The 15495-nt window shown below is 39.5% G+C and overlaps 1 protein-coding gene and 2 long non-coding RNA genes across 5 annotated transcripts in view; 2 read left to right on the top strand and 1 right to left on the bottom strand.

The window, feature by feature from the left end:
• Positions 1-2785: 2785 nt before the first annotated feature.
• cacna2d1a (calcium voltage-gated channel auxiliary subunit alpha2delta 1a) overlaps positions 2786-15495 on the bottom strand; it is a 42065-nt gene continuing 29355 nt past the window's right edge. The window contains exons 27-41 of the mRNA XM_088366460.1: positions 13605-13689; positions 13471-13533; positions 12813-12925; positions 12624-12695; positions 12251-12318; positions 12143-12181; positions 11981-12052; positions 9990-10139; positions 8439-8491; positions 7628-7683; positions 7407-7533; positions 6535-6647; positions 6364-6446; positions 5043-5131; positions 2786-4519 (exon numbers count right to left, since the gene is read on the bottom strand). Of these exons, the coding sequence (XP_088222586.1) occupies positions 4483-4519; positions 5043-5131; positions 6364-6446; positions 6535-6647; positions 7407-7533; positions 7628-7683; positions 8439-8491; positions 9990-10139; positions 11981-12052; positions 12143-12181; positions 12251-12318; positions 12624-12695; positions 12813-12925; positions 13471-13533; positions 13605-13689 (1220 nt within the window). The 3' untranslated portion in view covers positions 2786-4482. The remainder of the gene's footprint in view (positions 4520-5042; positions 5132-6363; positions 6447-6534; positions 6648-7406; positions 7534-7627; positions 7684-8438; positions 8492-9989; positions 10140-11980; positions 12053-12142; positions 12182-12250; positions 12319-12623; positions 12696-12812; positions 12926-13470; positions 13534-13604; positions 13690-15495) is intronic.
• LOC148379471 (uncharacterized) lies at positions 8440-13975 on the top strand. Of its 3 annotated transcripts, none has more exons than XR_015855308.1 (4): positions 8440-8744; positions 12240-12757; positions 13191-13319; positions 13478-13975. It is a non-coding gene; the product is annotated as an uncharacterized LOC148379471 (long non-coding RNA). The 3 variants fall into 3 exon arrangements; XR_015855309.1 differs by lacking the exon at positions 13191-13319 and having other exon boundaries at positions 8442-8744; positions 12240-12524; positions 12613-12757; XR_015855307.1 differs by lacking the exon at positions 13191-13319 and having other exon boundaries at positions 8442-8744.
• LOC148379472 (uncharacterized) lies at positions 9649-10346 on the top strand. Its single transcript, XR_015855310.1, has 2 exons — positions 9649-9883; positions 9954-10346. It is a non-coding gene; the product is annotated as an uncharacterized LOC148379472 (long non-coding RNA).

Genomic DNA, 15495 nt, shown 5'->3' with positions numbered 1-15495 from the left:
GCTGTTCTCTACACGGATCCAAGTTTTTTCCCCCATTAATAACCAGTGACTCCACACAAAGTTTTATCTTTTTTGTGGAAAAGAACAGCAAAACCTTGCAATGATTAGAATCAACGTGTACTAACGTCAAAAAAGTCTTGGGGCTACCTGGAATGCCAAACTTTTACTTTTGCCCCACTCCCGCCCCCATTTGTGGTAACGTGATAGCCCGAGACCAAAACAAAAAGATAAGCACGCAAAGACATCCCAGAGCCTCGGGCGGCAGACCTTTTTGAGTGAGCGTGTCGCAGCGATAAAACATATTCTAAACATAGCAATCTCAGCTTGGCGTAACAAAAAAAAAAAAAAAGGGGGACAACCCCCTCAGGACGCGAGACTATCACGAGATATTTATTACCCCACTTGTGATTGGCTTTTGAGGGCGAGCCAAAGAAATGCCTGCAGCGAGGTGTTCTCGCTAAGCTCATTATACACTCGCACCACTTGACAATATGGAACAATAGCAAGGAGGTCTTTTTCTTTGCCTGAAAAAAAAAATGAAGCAATAGCGCCAAGACAAATAATCAAATGCGTCATTTCGGTCATACCAAGGCTACGTACTCAATTTCAGCCATTACAAAGTGATCCATATCAATCAATTTGGATCTGGATCACAGTTAAAATGTAGTTAATTTGTTTTTAGGTCCCACTGAGAGAGTTCAACCTAATTTAACTTTTGGAGCAATTACCATTTCCCCCCACAAATGACCTGAATTCTGGGATAGAAAAAAATCACTGTCACTCTGTCAAACTAAAACAACAATGCTAAATCTAATCCTAATTGTCAAAGGTTATTTTACAAAATGATCTCAATCCAGATTAAAAATCAAGATTAAATAAATACCTTCTTCCAAGCTTCATACAAAAGTTATGAGATACATAAACACAATACAAATACGTTTAGGATTTTCTAAAAATGGATCTGGACCCCGATGCTTGATTCGGATCAAAATCAAGTTAATCAAATTCTATTTTTGGCTGTTATAAAGTAACACACCAAATTTAATCCAATTGATCAAGATTCAGAACCTTGATCATAACCATTAGTCAATTTGTTGGGTCTGTCATTATCAAAGGTGACAATGAATTCCATTCCACCAAAGGCAAGATCCAAATTGAGATTAAAAAGTGAACCATTCATCCAGCCTGGTTTAAAATGAAGCTACATACAAAATGTAATCCCATTTTTACATAAATTCCGGGAACAACAACTCTTTCTGGATTCATACCAAACACAAGTCAAATTTCAAACAAATCTCAAGGGTAAAAAGACAATTAGAATCTAAATTCTGTTTACAGCTTCGCAATCCAAAAATTATCCAGATCTCGATTCCAAATGCAGCTCCTGATACAAGCAATTCAATTTTTCATTTAGTCCAGGCCTTTCTGCTGTGCGTGTAAAAATGTTTGAGCACGACATAATTTTCATCTGATGGAACGATTACGCAGCATGCAAAAATAAACATGGCGCTCATAATGAGAGCACAGCAAATGCAATCACTTACATAATAAACCTTTCATATTTACTGAGGGGGACGTTCCCTGCGGGACGCCGGGCCAGATATCCATCAGAGGCGGACTTGGGATAACAATCCCAAGCACAACACCGGCGACCTCTCGGCATAAACCGAACGAGGAGTCTCATTGCCAGACGCAAAATCCAGAGCCGCAAGCCTCAGCCCACCCCGGGCAGGAAATCCAGCATGTGCTGTTGACATCGCAACTCATCCGCGGAAGACGAGGAATAACACTTTAGGAAAAGTCAGAAAAGAAGTCCAAGAGAAGCGTGGAAGGAAGGAAAAAGTGCGACCAGTAAATCTGTCAGTCTTTATGATTGTGCGCAAGCAGGGGTGGGCAATGTATGACTTTGAATTCGGTACGGTCCAACAAAACTTAAAAATGAACTTTCATATTTAAAAAAAGAATCCTATCATATTGTCATTTAAAGCATTTCATGTTGGACATTGGTGACAGAAACAATACATTTTTCTTTTCAAATTAAGAGCAAATTAATTGGAACATGAAGCAATTCGTGGAATCCTGCCTATTTTGTTCATTTAAAAAATACAACTGGTCCCCAAATTCCACAATTTAATATTACTAATTAGTTACAATTTAAACTGATGCGCTTAGTCTTTAGCCAAGTACTTTCCTACAAAAAAGCCAGAAATAACATCAATGATTTTGTAATAGCTATCTTCAAGAGTTGTATCTTCATTTGCACTCAATGCCCTGTGGAAACTTTGTAAAAGAATGTAAATTTTCTACAAAATCCTTCGCCATACTGTGTTTGGACTTTATTTTGTATAATATGATGTAATTTCACAATGATTAGTCTCCAAGCAGTCATTTGGCAGCTGCTACCAAGACAAAAATGGCTACTATTTCATTATAAGACGTCGTAATTGGCTACTTTTTAAAATGTCCCCGGTGATTGTATTTTTTTCTACTCTCAGCATGTCGCTCCATTTTTAACGTGCGCCATAAAAGGGTAAAGTGACACTTTGTTTTCTTTTATTTTTGGGGGGAGCGGCAGCTGCAGTCGCGTGCAAAGCGGACGTCGCTAAAGATTAGAATTCATCGTGGCTTGATCGACAAGCCAGAGGAGACACCGGCGATAATTTATGGAGACGTTTGTGGGTGAAATCCAACATGGTGTTGTCGTTGACTGCCTGTCAAGAGTGCGGTCATGATCCATTGGGAGGGGAGGGACGGGGGGTTGAAGAACTGCCATGGAGGAAGCAAATTGTTGTCATAAAATTTTATTCTGAATATTTGAACATGGATGAACACACGTTTTGATCAGAACTTTGGTTTTGTAATTTTTTTTTTTTTTTTACAAGTTCCACTTAAGTGTAACATTTTAAAGCACGATCAAGGGAGAGGGAGACTATGTCCACATGATTAAAAGTATTTTAAAATTTTTATTTGTTTTTCAGTTTTCAGTCACTTTAAATTGACTTCAAAGAATTTTGCGCATGCACTGTTTTGCTGTTGATTGTTGATGGGGGTTAGCTGTACAACAAAAAGTGGACCACCACTATAGCAGTGAAACAAAAATTTTAAAATACCCATGTACATGTAGACAGTCTTAAATAAACGGGACTTGGTGGACTCGATGCTAACACACAACACACTCACTGACACAAACACACGCCAACCCGTAAGATTTTTGTGACCTGTACGGAATCGGAACCACTTCATATCACGTTAATTATTCCCGAGGGGACAGCATTGGATTTTAGCACGTTAACTTTAAAAATTTTATGGGGTTTTTTCTGCATTTTTAGTAGCAGGTAGCAGTAGCAGTAGGTGCTAAAAATTGGGATATGAATTGTAATGCAAAAAACTGCAGATGCTGCCTCCTCAAGGGAAAACAAAGGCAGTAACAGCTGATCATCGCGAGATACTTGACATTAACTTGCATAAATTCGGAAAAGGAGAGAATTCGATTATGGCACTTGTTTTTTTTTTCCCTCTCCCTGATAGTAAATGACAACCACGTTGTTAGTTCCACCAAGAGCACGATGTTATGGTTGGATTATAAAGTGCAACAATTGCTAGGGTGACGGAGGAGTCTCTCTACGCCGAAGCAGACGAAAATAGCGATAAAAACGATCAAATATGAAAGTGGAAGGGTTAGCATCAAAATGTACTTTGTAGCTTTAGTTCTCAAATCATCAGTTACACGGTGCGTTGGACAATAAAACCACAGTGTAATGCAGACTAACACTTTACAAAATCTGATCTTGAGCCCAGACCTACTGGGATAATAAAACGCTCCATTTGTATTGGATTTGTTGTTAGTTCTGCAGAGATGTAAGCAAAGAAAAGACGACAAAGTGGACTTCAGTAGTTGTACACACAAAGTGCAGATAGTCGTCTCAGAAGTACATGGCACTAGAGAGTTTTCAGTCAGGTTTGTCCTGATTGGTTGACGCGCACTCATGGCAGTTTTCGATCCAAGAATTCGAGACGTAAGGAAAACTAGGATTCGGTTTTGACGAAGAGCACAAAATAAACAAGTTCCGGAGACACTGGCAGGTGTGAGGAAGAATCCAGACATAAAAGATTATCTGCAGGGCAAAAGTTGGTGGCAGCGCTGTTTTTCTTGCCTTCAACCAACAAGCAGACCACTGGATTAAAAACAAACTGTTTGCTAGCTTCTGGCAGTGTTGATAAAAAAACAACTCAAGCTCCTCAACAAAGTCCGATAAGGCAGCCCAACTTACAAAAACAATGACGCCAGCAATCAAAGTCCTCTTCAGGTGGGTTTTTTGCTGAAAAATTTTGAAAGCTCTTCTTATTCGTCATTCCAGAGGCATGCTGGTAGAGATGGTGGTGGGGCAAAAACAGGTCATGACAGGATGGTGTAATGTCCACAGCCACTCAGAACCCAGAGAAGTGCCAACTGAAGGGCAAAGATGAGCCACAGCGAGGGACTCAAGCTGGATGAACCACCACAGTCAGGGTCCTCCTCCTGGAGTTCCGACAAGGGGGACAACGTCAGCGCGGGTTAGCGACGTTGGGTCGGTCAGCTGACTTTGGAGGTCAACTCTCACCAAAACAGCCTGGACTACAGCCGAGATCTCTGATTACACTCATTTCTTTTTTAATCAAATGTTACTTTTAGCTTCGTCCGTCGCTCTTTCACCCTAAATTCAAATCAAAACACAATTGTGTTGCGGGTAAATGCAACATTTTTGTTATTGGTCAGATGCCAGACACAAGAGAGTTGTTCCAATGCTCCAAAGTGCTGTATCAGAGCAAGCATCGGAGGATTACGATACACGAGGAAACATGCTGGTAGTTCAAAGCTGGGCAAGAAGATGGGGAAAACATCAGCGGGGAAGGCAGGAGAATTGAAAACAGATGCCGGCAGAACAAGTAAGTAGGTGGCAGGTGCGGAGCGACACGAGACATAAACCAAAAAATAGTGGAAAAGGCCAAAAAAAGATATACGATTTGAGGAGGAACATGACAGCTAGAAAAGACGGACTGACCCGGCAAAGCACACGAACAGTGGCGGCAGTAACACGAGCAGCGAGGACGTCGACGGGGAGCCAGCGCTACGCCGGCACAGGGCCTCGTCCTAAGCGGCAGGCCAATCACAGAGCGCAAACCAAGAGAATACATCATGCAGCAAAGCGCTCGGAAGAAAACCAGATTTTGTGGAAAGCAATGCAGGTTAATAATAATAAAATATGACATTCAATCCCATGTTTTGCTGAGCAAGTCCAACGCAGCAGCCACGAAATACAAGCCCAAAAAAATAACACTTTTTCGAGGTATTAGTAATGTATATACATGCATCATGCCGGAAAATTTCAGGAAATAATTTGGTTCAGTAACGCGCTAATGGCATTAGGGACCAACTGCTAATTAAAGAAAAAAAATGTAAAATGCTAACGCTTCTGTGACAAACTGAAATGTCAGCACTAACAAGATTGGCAATTAACATTTTGAAAAAAAAAATCTCATGTAATCTAAAATGCTATATTGAAATCATTGTAGCTAATTTATGGGGACGAATGTACACCAGTTTAGCAAACTAGCATATGTTAGTTCGCAAAATTCTAAAACAAGAAAGAGTTCTGATTAATAAAATGTTTGAAAGATTTTAAAAAAGATCCAAAGTTTTTTTCACAGTCAAGCTAGTAACCAGGTATTAGTAATGTATATGTATAATACCGGAAAATTTCAGGAAATAATTTGGTTCAGTAACGCGCTAATGGCATTAGGGACCAACTGCTAATTAAAGAAAAAAAATATGTAAAATGCCAACGTTTCTGTGACAAACTGAAACGTCAGCACTAACAAGATTGGCAATTAACATTGTGAATTTTTTTTTTTAATGTAATCTAAAATGCTAAATTGAAACCATTATAGCTAATTTATGGGGACGAATGTATACCATATGTTAGTTCGCAAAATTCTAAAACATGAAAGAGTTCTGATTAATAAAATGTTTGAAAGATTTTAAAAAAGATCCAAACTTTTTTTCACAGTCAAGCTAGTAACCACATTATTGGTCAATGCTTTGCGTTTATGTTGAGCTACATGTGAGTAAAATATAACATTATAAATGATCAAAAATGCCAAAGTGTAAAATGAAACACTATTTTGTGTCAACACTATCACAGTTAGTCACCTGAATGTTGTTAGTTAATAGTTAATAAAGCTGATTCTGATTCTGATGTTAGCTGACAAACAAGAATGGGACAACAAAGCTGGAAGGCGCTCCTGATGCAATTTAAGCATGAAACACCATACAAGGCAAGCCACTTGTTTGGAAACAAGCATCCGAGCTGCGATAAGACTTACGTGTTCGTTATTATCAAAGCACACCGCAGGTCCTTTCCTGTAGCGAGGTTTCTGGGCCACCTTGCAAGGATCAGGACCGTTAGCTAAAAGAGCCTTGTCAGGAATGTCAACCAAAGTCTGGGATTTACAGTAGTTCCACTAGATAGTTTCTAAAAGTTGGCAGAAGGATACACTGCTGTTCATCCTGTATGAGCGGTTTGGTATCGCAGGACGAGCAGGTGAGTTTGGCATCAGCAATGATGAAAACCAGGTTCGTGTTGGGAAGCTTCTCAGCATGGTACAGTCTGAAAGTACAAATTAAAATTTTGTAGAAATAAATGTGTATTTTGCAGTACTTGTAAAAATCAGCAAAAAAAACATCATATTATGCGAAAAAAAAGTATATTTAATTTTTTGTAGATTGACTTGTAATTTTATGCAAATATATTTAGAATCATTTTCCAAGAAAATAAATGAAAAACATACTTTAAGAAAGGTGTTACACTTTTACTTTTTTGATACCGAAATATACTTTTATAAAAAAAAAAAAAAAAAAAAGATGATGGGACATTTGACATCTTAAAGCGATTGCGACTCTTAACTTATGGCCCCACCCAAAAGACAGGAAGTGACATCTCATGACTCATAGAACAAAAATCGGAATTCGCAACAAATCATACATACAGTAACGAGAAGAGATTTTTTTTTATGGCTTTCCATCCCAAAGGGAGAAATACGCAACCCTCCATAAATACTCATGTCAGGGGTGCACAAATGATTTTCTCTGCTTTTTTTATGGCGCTCGTTAAGCGGAAACGTGTGCGGCTAATGCACAGGAACGCCGCAACGCATGTGGGGCAGGCACTCCATTAGGCGGCACGAGGGGGCTTTAAAATGGCGTGCGCACATGCAAAAGAGACGACGGGGCAGGCAGGGGGCGGCGACGTGCCAGGACGGTGGTCCACAAAGTTGACTTCACCTACATGGCATGTGATTTTTTTTTTTTTTTTAAACAAGCACAGCGTCATTGGGGACTTAAATGGTTAAAATGAAATTTTTCTTACCTGGAGCAGTTGCCACAGTCGACCGTTCCTCGGAAGGCGACGTCGTCCGTCTCGAAGTAGTACTGCGTTTGCTCCGTGATGCACACTTCTTTATGGACGATGTCAGACATGTCCTCTTCCATGTCGGCTGTGGCCCAATTTTTTTAGATCATGTATTAGTTTTGATTTGCACCCTCAGAGAAGTGTGACATGAATTTAAGGCGGACGAGGAAGAGATTTACCTGCATGTAGGAAATTTGGGAATGTGATGCTAACCAGCAACTGTTGCAGGATTGACCTGTGAGCAGATACAATTGTAGTTTCAAGAAAAAAAGATGAAGTTGTAAGTTGCCATTTGCAGAAAATAAAGTTATAATTTTATGAAAATGTTTGGAAAAAAGGCCTGTTCAAAAGAATCATGCTGTTTATCAAAGAAGGTGATTTTAAACAAAGCATATGTACAACAAAAATTTTTACGTAAAAAGTCAGAATGCTACGATAAAATGTCGGAATAGTACTAGAAATTATGCAAATAAAGTAAATATATATATTTTAATTTTACTAAAAAAATCCTTATTTCAAAAAAGTTCATCTATTCAATTTATTACAAAAAAAACAGCAAGCAGAAATTATGCACTACTGAAAAACATTTTGCAAAAAAAAATGTACGCAAAAAGTATTGTTACAACAAATTGTATTTGGTCTTTTTTACACAAATACATTTTCTGAGAAAAATTCAAATGTAGATATATTCTAATGACAAACCATCTTAAAATTCAAATCAAATTCCAGCAAAATTTATGATTTTGTGAATAATGTTACAATTATAATCTTTTTAGAATTTGAAAGGTTTTCAATAGCAAAATATTTTGTAATACAAACATCAGAAAGAAGACAAAATGGTGTGCTTAAAAGCCGTAGTGTTAACCCCATCAAGAAATTGAGGCCACAGCCTGTTTTCTATTACGATTCAAAAATGTATGTGCCCTTTAATTGTATTTCCCAAGAATATATTTTTCAAGATAAAGGCACAGGCTACATAAAAGGACTCACCAGGCAGCAGCAGTGGCCCACCAGCCTACGTTCAAAATATCACCAATGGAAGGCTGTGAAGAGCAAAAGCGGTATAAGTTAACAGATAACAAAAAGCAACAACATGAGGTTTGAATCAAAGGCCTGTTGACCATGTTGTTTGGATTACAGCTAGCATGCGAGGACCTTGTTGTGGCCAATCGTTCATGTAGCGTTCAAGATACGCATGCTGAGTCACACGCCTAGTAAACATGTTGACTTTGATCACACGGATGATTATACATGAACGCTGCTGCTCAATCATGGGCCGTGTCGGGAATTTGGAAGGTAATCAACTATAAAGCTTACCACAATGACCAACTAATTATTTGTCTTTTAGTGGAGGTGAAACTTTTACAAGAAGTTGCGTTGAGTTTTTATATCAACGTGACACAAGAAGTTTATATGGCAACACAAAAACTACTTACGAAAGCTAGTGGAGAGTACAAGCGTGGGCTTGTTTGTTCTTTCATGTTTTTAACTGCAATTAATGGTCGTGGAAAGCTGGCATGTAACAAAAAAATCAAAGTACTTTCACGCTAAAATTGTAATTTACCTTAAAACGATCTAAATGATATGGGGAAAAAGTAATAATTTAACTTCAAAGCTTTAATGTTTTGAAAAACAAACACTAATACTTTTACGCTAAAGTTGTAATTTCCATTAAAAAGATCTAAATGATACGGGACAAAAATAATAATTTAAAATCAGTTTCAATTTGAGAAAAAGTCTTCATGTGTTACCCTTTTACGTAAAAAAACATTTCATTCTAAAAGTTCATATCTTAAAGAAAACATGTTACATTTTTGCGTGAGGTAATCTGACACAAAAAGGTTGTCAATGTGGAAAAACAGCTCAATATATTATCATTAAAGTGGTTACATTAAAAAAACATGATTTTTAATCAAGGTGTAATTTTATGAAACATTTATGTTACATTAATCATATTATGAAAAAATCATTATGTTATGAAAGAATGCAATCCTATTTTCATGTGAAAAAGAATCCTAATTTGACAAGAATATATCAGAGCAAAATGAAAAGGAAAAAAGTCATCAAAGCATTTGCTAAGGACCTTGGCACATTTCCATGACATTCAAGGATATTTCCTATGATGTCACAACCTTCCCAACCTTTCCCAATTTGTGTTTTCATCAACATGAGGCATATTACCAGGGGGGGGGGACTTGGGAGGGTTCCCAAGTTCAGCAAAAAAACAAAAAAAAAATGGCAGGGTGATGAAAAACAGCGCTTGCCGCTTGGCGTGTCGGCCGAGCATGCGAGACCACCTAATCCTGTTAGCGTTACGACAACTCCCACTCCGACGCTTTTGCTGGACCTCTGCTTCCCTTCTCATCTGCGCTATGGCGATTTATGGCTCCCCTGCGTTTTCTTGTCTGTGTGTTTGCGTGTGTGTGAGCAAGCAGGTATGTCTGCTTTATCTGTTGCTATGACTATGCAGCATGTCAGGATGCATGTATCAAAATGTGTTAACAGACACACGAGGATGGGTCGCTGGATTTTGTGACTCACCACGTAAACAGATCGCAGGCCCGCCGCCTTGGTCTCCTTGACGGGATCGCACAGCGACTGGTAGTCATAGGAATTCTTCAAGGTGTACAACGACGAGTTGACCAGGGTGACCATCAGGATTGGGTCAATGACTCCGAAAAAGCGACCGATCTGAGGGGTGGGAAGTTTTTGCAAATGTAAAAAATGATGTGAAAAAAATAAAGTAGTAATTTTAAAAAACAAATTATTTGGTACGAAAAAATATATTGTTTGAAATGAGAATAAAATTATTACAGAAAAAATATTTTTATATTAAAAAACTAAGAAAACGTAATTTTATACTAATAAAGTTGCAATTTTACATTTGCTTAAAAGAAATCCCCCAGTTTTATTTTTCATGAAGTGTTTTTCTTCTGCCTTTTGAATGACTATAACCAACTTGTCAGGGGCTAGAGTGCCACCTGGTGTCTTGGCATGCACATTTTGTTATACGAGAGGAAAAGAAATTAAAACGAGCAAAGTTAATCATGACACGTTATGAAAAAAGTAGGAATATTCTGAGAAAAAAAATGCACGAGTTTTCCCACAAACTTGCGATTTTATGCAAACAAAATTATAGAGAAAATTTTCACAACATTGCAGAATTATTTTGCCCCCCCCCCTTGTCCAGAAGTGACTTCTTCTGATTGGCTAAAATGATCATGTTCGATTATATAGTGTCACCTGAAAAGCAAATGCCCAATAGACTTTGGTGTAATCCCGTTAACAAGACCCCTAAACGTCTTTTCCTAAGTCAGTCTCGCACGTGTGCGACGCGTCCAATGAATGAACAGTCGGTGCCCTGTTGGCCCGCAGACTCCCCGAGGACTACCCGGGTGAAAAAAAAGGGAGCGGGTCACGCATAAAGAGGCGGAGAAAAGTACACTAGACGTCCCCGCTGGATATACGACGAAGGGGCATAAACGAGGCCTCAACTTTTAGTGCTGCTGCCAAACTTCAGAGGAGGCCTGATTTATCCAGCGCACGCCCAGCGCTGATTAGCTAGCACATGAAAAAACATTTAGGCAAACCGCAGCCGGGGGTCCCGGCTCACCTTTTAGCTGTTTAAGAAAAGCCCATTGGCGCCGAGTGTGCTTTCGCATGTCAACAAATTGGGTCAATTGCGCTGGAGTGCTTTGTTTATTTACAGGTTTTTCTTTCTTTGGGCAGGTGGTTAGGGTTGTATCACTCTTTGTATACATCCATCAAATACCCACAGCAATAGAAATTGAATAAATGTCTTGCTAAGACGTAGCTACATAGGCCTGCTTTGGAATCATTTAACTAAGAAATATGTCCCAATACATTTGTCCATTTATATATTATTTCATATATATATATCTATATCTATATATATATAGATATAGATATATCTATATATATATATGTTGTTGTTTTAAAATTGTGTCTTCAAGAACGACCATCTTGACAAAATACAGCAGTAAAGTACTTAATGATAAATTAAAATCTATCGCACAAAAAGGTACCTAAATAAATCCATAAAAAAAAAAAGTTCCAAAAGATTAAATGTTAATGTATTAAACTTAAAAGTTAAATAAAACTGAGCTGTACTCGGGCAGTAATTCTTTCACAAACCACGAGAGAGAGTCCATGAAGCACGTGTGCTTATTACACGATGAATCCCTGATCAAGATGCAATATTACTGATTATTATAATGAGAATTAATTTTCATGTTTACATGGTGCTTCAAAAAGTATGTTACATTTATTTTCTTCATTTTAACTGCATCGTTTTTTTAGCATCTTGAGTTTCAAATCAACATTTGAATTTCAATGGCCTTCTTGCTTTATTTTGGCCCTTTTTTAACATGGGTATGTTGTTTTAAGTGTTTATAATGTTCTAACAAAGTTATTTTTGACACGGTTGTGTTTCACATACACACACATACACACACACACACACACACACACACACACATAAATGTTTGCAATATGCAAGAGCAATAGCAGACCTGATTGACGTATTCATCCCGATTGGACATAACCAGGAAGCCACCGTCGTCCAGGATGACGCAGTCCACATACTGGAATCACACAGAGATAATTGAAAACAAAACTTGAAGCCAAGAGGATTGAAAATAAAAATAACAATAACACCTGAAAAAAAATCTCACCATATCGTTCCGTTGGCAGCCGCATATCTCATCTGTGCACTGTAATGAAAAAAAAAAAAAGACTTTAGCTTCACATTTTTGCTTGTTTGTGGCGCAGACGTAACTCACGTTGGTCCTCAGCGTGGTGTTGATGAAGTTCACCATCCAGGCGCTGACGTCCAACTTGACGCCAACCACTGGGGATCAGAAACAACAAAAAACCCAGACACCCTCCATCATGCCGGACCCTGGCGTCAACTTTACTCTCTGAACTGAAGAGAGCGGGAACACAGAAAACTTGGCCGAGGATCACAGAGAGAGCGGACAGGTTGATGTGTGGTTTGTGTGTGCGTGTCACAGGAAGGTGACAAAGTGTGTGACGGGCGTCTGCGTCAAGCAGCGGGTGACAAGTCGTCTTTAAAATACGCATCTTAAGTGTGAGTGTGTTGACACGTAAGCTTGACAGATTGCAATTTTTGTTTGGTTTTTAGCATGTTCTTACCCGCCGGCTTGAGGAGCTTGTTGTCGATCTTGAGGTTAAGAGCTCTGCTCACGAGGACCGAGTCGTCGCTCACTACCACAAGGAGGACAAAAAGCCACATCGGTCAAGGACAGATGCGTAGGACAATCCATTAGGTACATCTTAGTGGTATATTTAAAACATGTGAAAACGGAGTTGGCGTGTACTCACTGTTGTCTTTGAGGTATGGCGTTGGCGTAAAGATGTACAGGTCATTGTCCAAACTTCGTTTGTAGAAGCTTGACTCGTACGTCTCTGCCTCCTCCCTCCAGTTCAAGCCAGCGCTGAATCGACAAATCGAACCTCAATTAAACGATTTATTGAGCTATGAAAAGACTGGTCATAATTTAAAGTTTAGTTGGTGTGCTCATCAGGTTTCTATTAAAGTCCCCAAATCTACATTTTTTGACAACTTTCTCTTTGGGCATACCTCAGGGATCTGTTTTAGAGCTACTCTGCTTCTCACTAAGCACCATCGCTTATGCAATTACAGGACAAAAATAAGCATTTATGCAGACCGGATCCTCTCGATTTGTTTTGGATTCAAAGGGTCGCCCTTGGGGATGCGCATTGGAAGAAACAAGTCAAGGTCAAAAACTGCATTGCAAGTGGGAAATGGATGAGAACAGCAGGGATCTACATCCTATCTGATCGCGGAAAAGTCAGGAGATAAGCGATGTAAGGGCCAGCGTACTGGGGATTCAATGATTCCAAGACTGGGATGATGGACAATTGATGGATACATGGTGGAAAATGTCATTATCCACCACCTACATCTAGTGGCGTATGTTATGCAGTATGGTGGAGTGATCTTCTTTCTGTCTATTACCTTTTAGGGTAGACTCGGGTAATCCCTCCGTCGGTGGCAACAAATCTGGCAGTGACTCCAGGCCTACAAAACACAAAGTTACGCAAATCCCGCAGAGCTGAAATGATATGTATGATATTTTTTACTACACTCACTGCAACTTATTCTCCTTCCAGATCTTGATGAGATCTGAAGTGATGCCAGCGTCCAGGAGCAATCGGTTCACCAGCTCCACGTTACCTAAAGAGCAAAAACAGCATCAGCCACATCTGCCAGAGCCATTTGCGCCTGTCTGCTGACAGATCAAAAATTTGTCAAACGTAATGTATTTGATTGTCCATCTTTGTGGAGACGGTAGGGGGAAATGTTGTAAGTTTTGGTTTTGGGAACCTAATGGCCTGGAACGTAACAGCTATCTGCAGGAATGTGTTAAATAAATGCATGGCGTGTATAGATAGCCAACATGGAATGAAATATGATGTGTGGAAAAAAAAAAGATGGAAAAGCAATAAAATAAAGTCAGAAAGAAAAATTAACGTGAGTATATGTGATATGAGAAGGGAAAGGGGGGAAAAAAAGCTGGGAATCATTTTTACATTTACACAGTGACTTTTGCTGAAAGCAATTCTGATTAGCAGATGACCTAATCGATGACACAAGCCAGAAACGATGATAGGGTTTACATTTTCTCGCTATAAAAAGCTCCGGGTTGTTAAACGTCAACAAATAAAGGACCCGTGGAGGAATAAAGGAAAGAAAGGCGAAACAAGAGCGAGCGAGAAGCCCACCAAGCTGCGGGCGTAACAAATTATTTGCGAGACCTCCGACGAGACCACATGACAAACATACCATTTTTTTGGGGGGTTGTTGTTTGCCAAGGCGCTTTGTAGCCTCCGCTCCAGTCCATAAACATGGAGTCTCGCTGATGCACGGCCGCCACCTCATGCGAGCCTTCTAACGCAGCACACACATCAGAGAACAGCTGCTCTAACACTTTATTCCGAGGCCCTGCGCCACCCCTTCGCCCGTGGTGGTTTTCATTACATGGCCTTTATTGAAGGCAGCCCAGGAATTCCTAATGTACTCTGACTTCTTCGCCACTGCGGTGGCTTAAGCGGGCAAAGCCCCCCCACCCCACCCCATCCCTATTAAACTCGCAGCTAATAACGGTGAAAGTAATCACTTAATGGAGTGAGAGGTTTTATTGGCAGCGTGTTTGGAGGGCCGAACTGCGACAATACCGACAAACAAGGCGACGTGGACGCGAGCGGTCAATAATGTGTTGGTCAGATGTCCCGCTGGCCCCTGATTTGGATTTTACGGCCCCGGCTCGCGCTCTCGGCCTGCCGCGTCCTGCTCTTTGTCACAAAACACACAGTAATTGGACTGTGTCGGGCGGCCATATAGGTGAAGCGTGTGTGTGCGTGTCACATCTAAGCCGACGGGCTTCACACATGTGCGCTCAGGCGTGTGATGGTCAGACTTATGGAGTTAGCGTCAGACGGGCAACACGAGGGAGGTGTTGGTGGTTCCACTTTACAAAAGCTTTGACTGGTCATGCACAGCCAACCATACAACCAGACCACTGGAATATAAAGGGGGAGGGCAGGAAGGCTCAGGGGATGGGTCCTCGACATGCTTGAACCAGATGTCTCACCTGGACCTATTTTATAGTAAAACGACATTACAAGTTTGGGACTTATCAACTTTGTAATTGAAGTTAATCAGATTGTATCATCATTAAAGTGAATCCTAATTTGGCTAAATTGAGTTTTATTGTATAGTAAATGGAGGAAATCATATTGTATTGTAATAAATACAAAGTAGTATCATAATTACTATACATGGTACCATAAGTGCAGTAAATTTTATTTTCATTTAAATAAATCATCAAATAAATCAAATTAACCAATCATTATTTTTGATAATCAATTATTCATTTAGATAATTTTTTAAATTGAAAATTGTCCAAATCCTTTATATACTCCCTTTTATATACTCCCGATTTGTTGCTCTCCATGACAGGAGAATTATTTTTGTGTTGAC

Source organism: Syngnathus floridae, chromosome 22 (assembly GCF_059516105.1).
Source record: "Syngnathus floridae isolate MCC-2025c chromosome 22, RoL_Sflo_1.0, whole genome shotgun sequence".
Lineage (NCBI taxonomy): Eukaryota > Metazoa > Chordata > Actinopteri > Syngnathiformes > Syngnathidae > Syngnathus > Syngnathus floridae.
The sequence above is the reverse complement of the archived record's forward strand: the minus strand, read 5'-3'. Positions and strand labels throughout refer to the sequence as shown.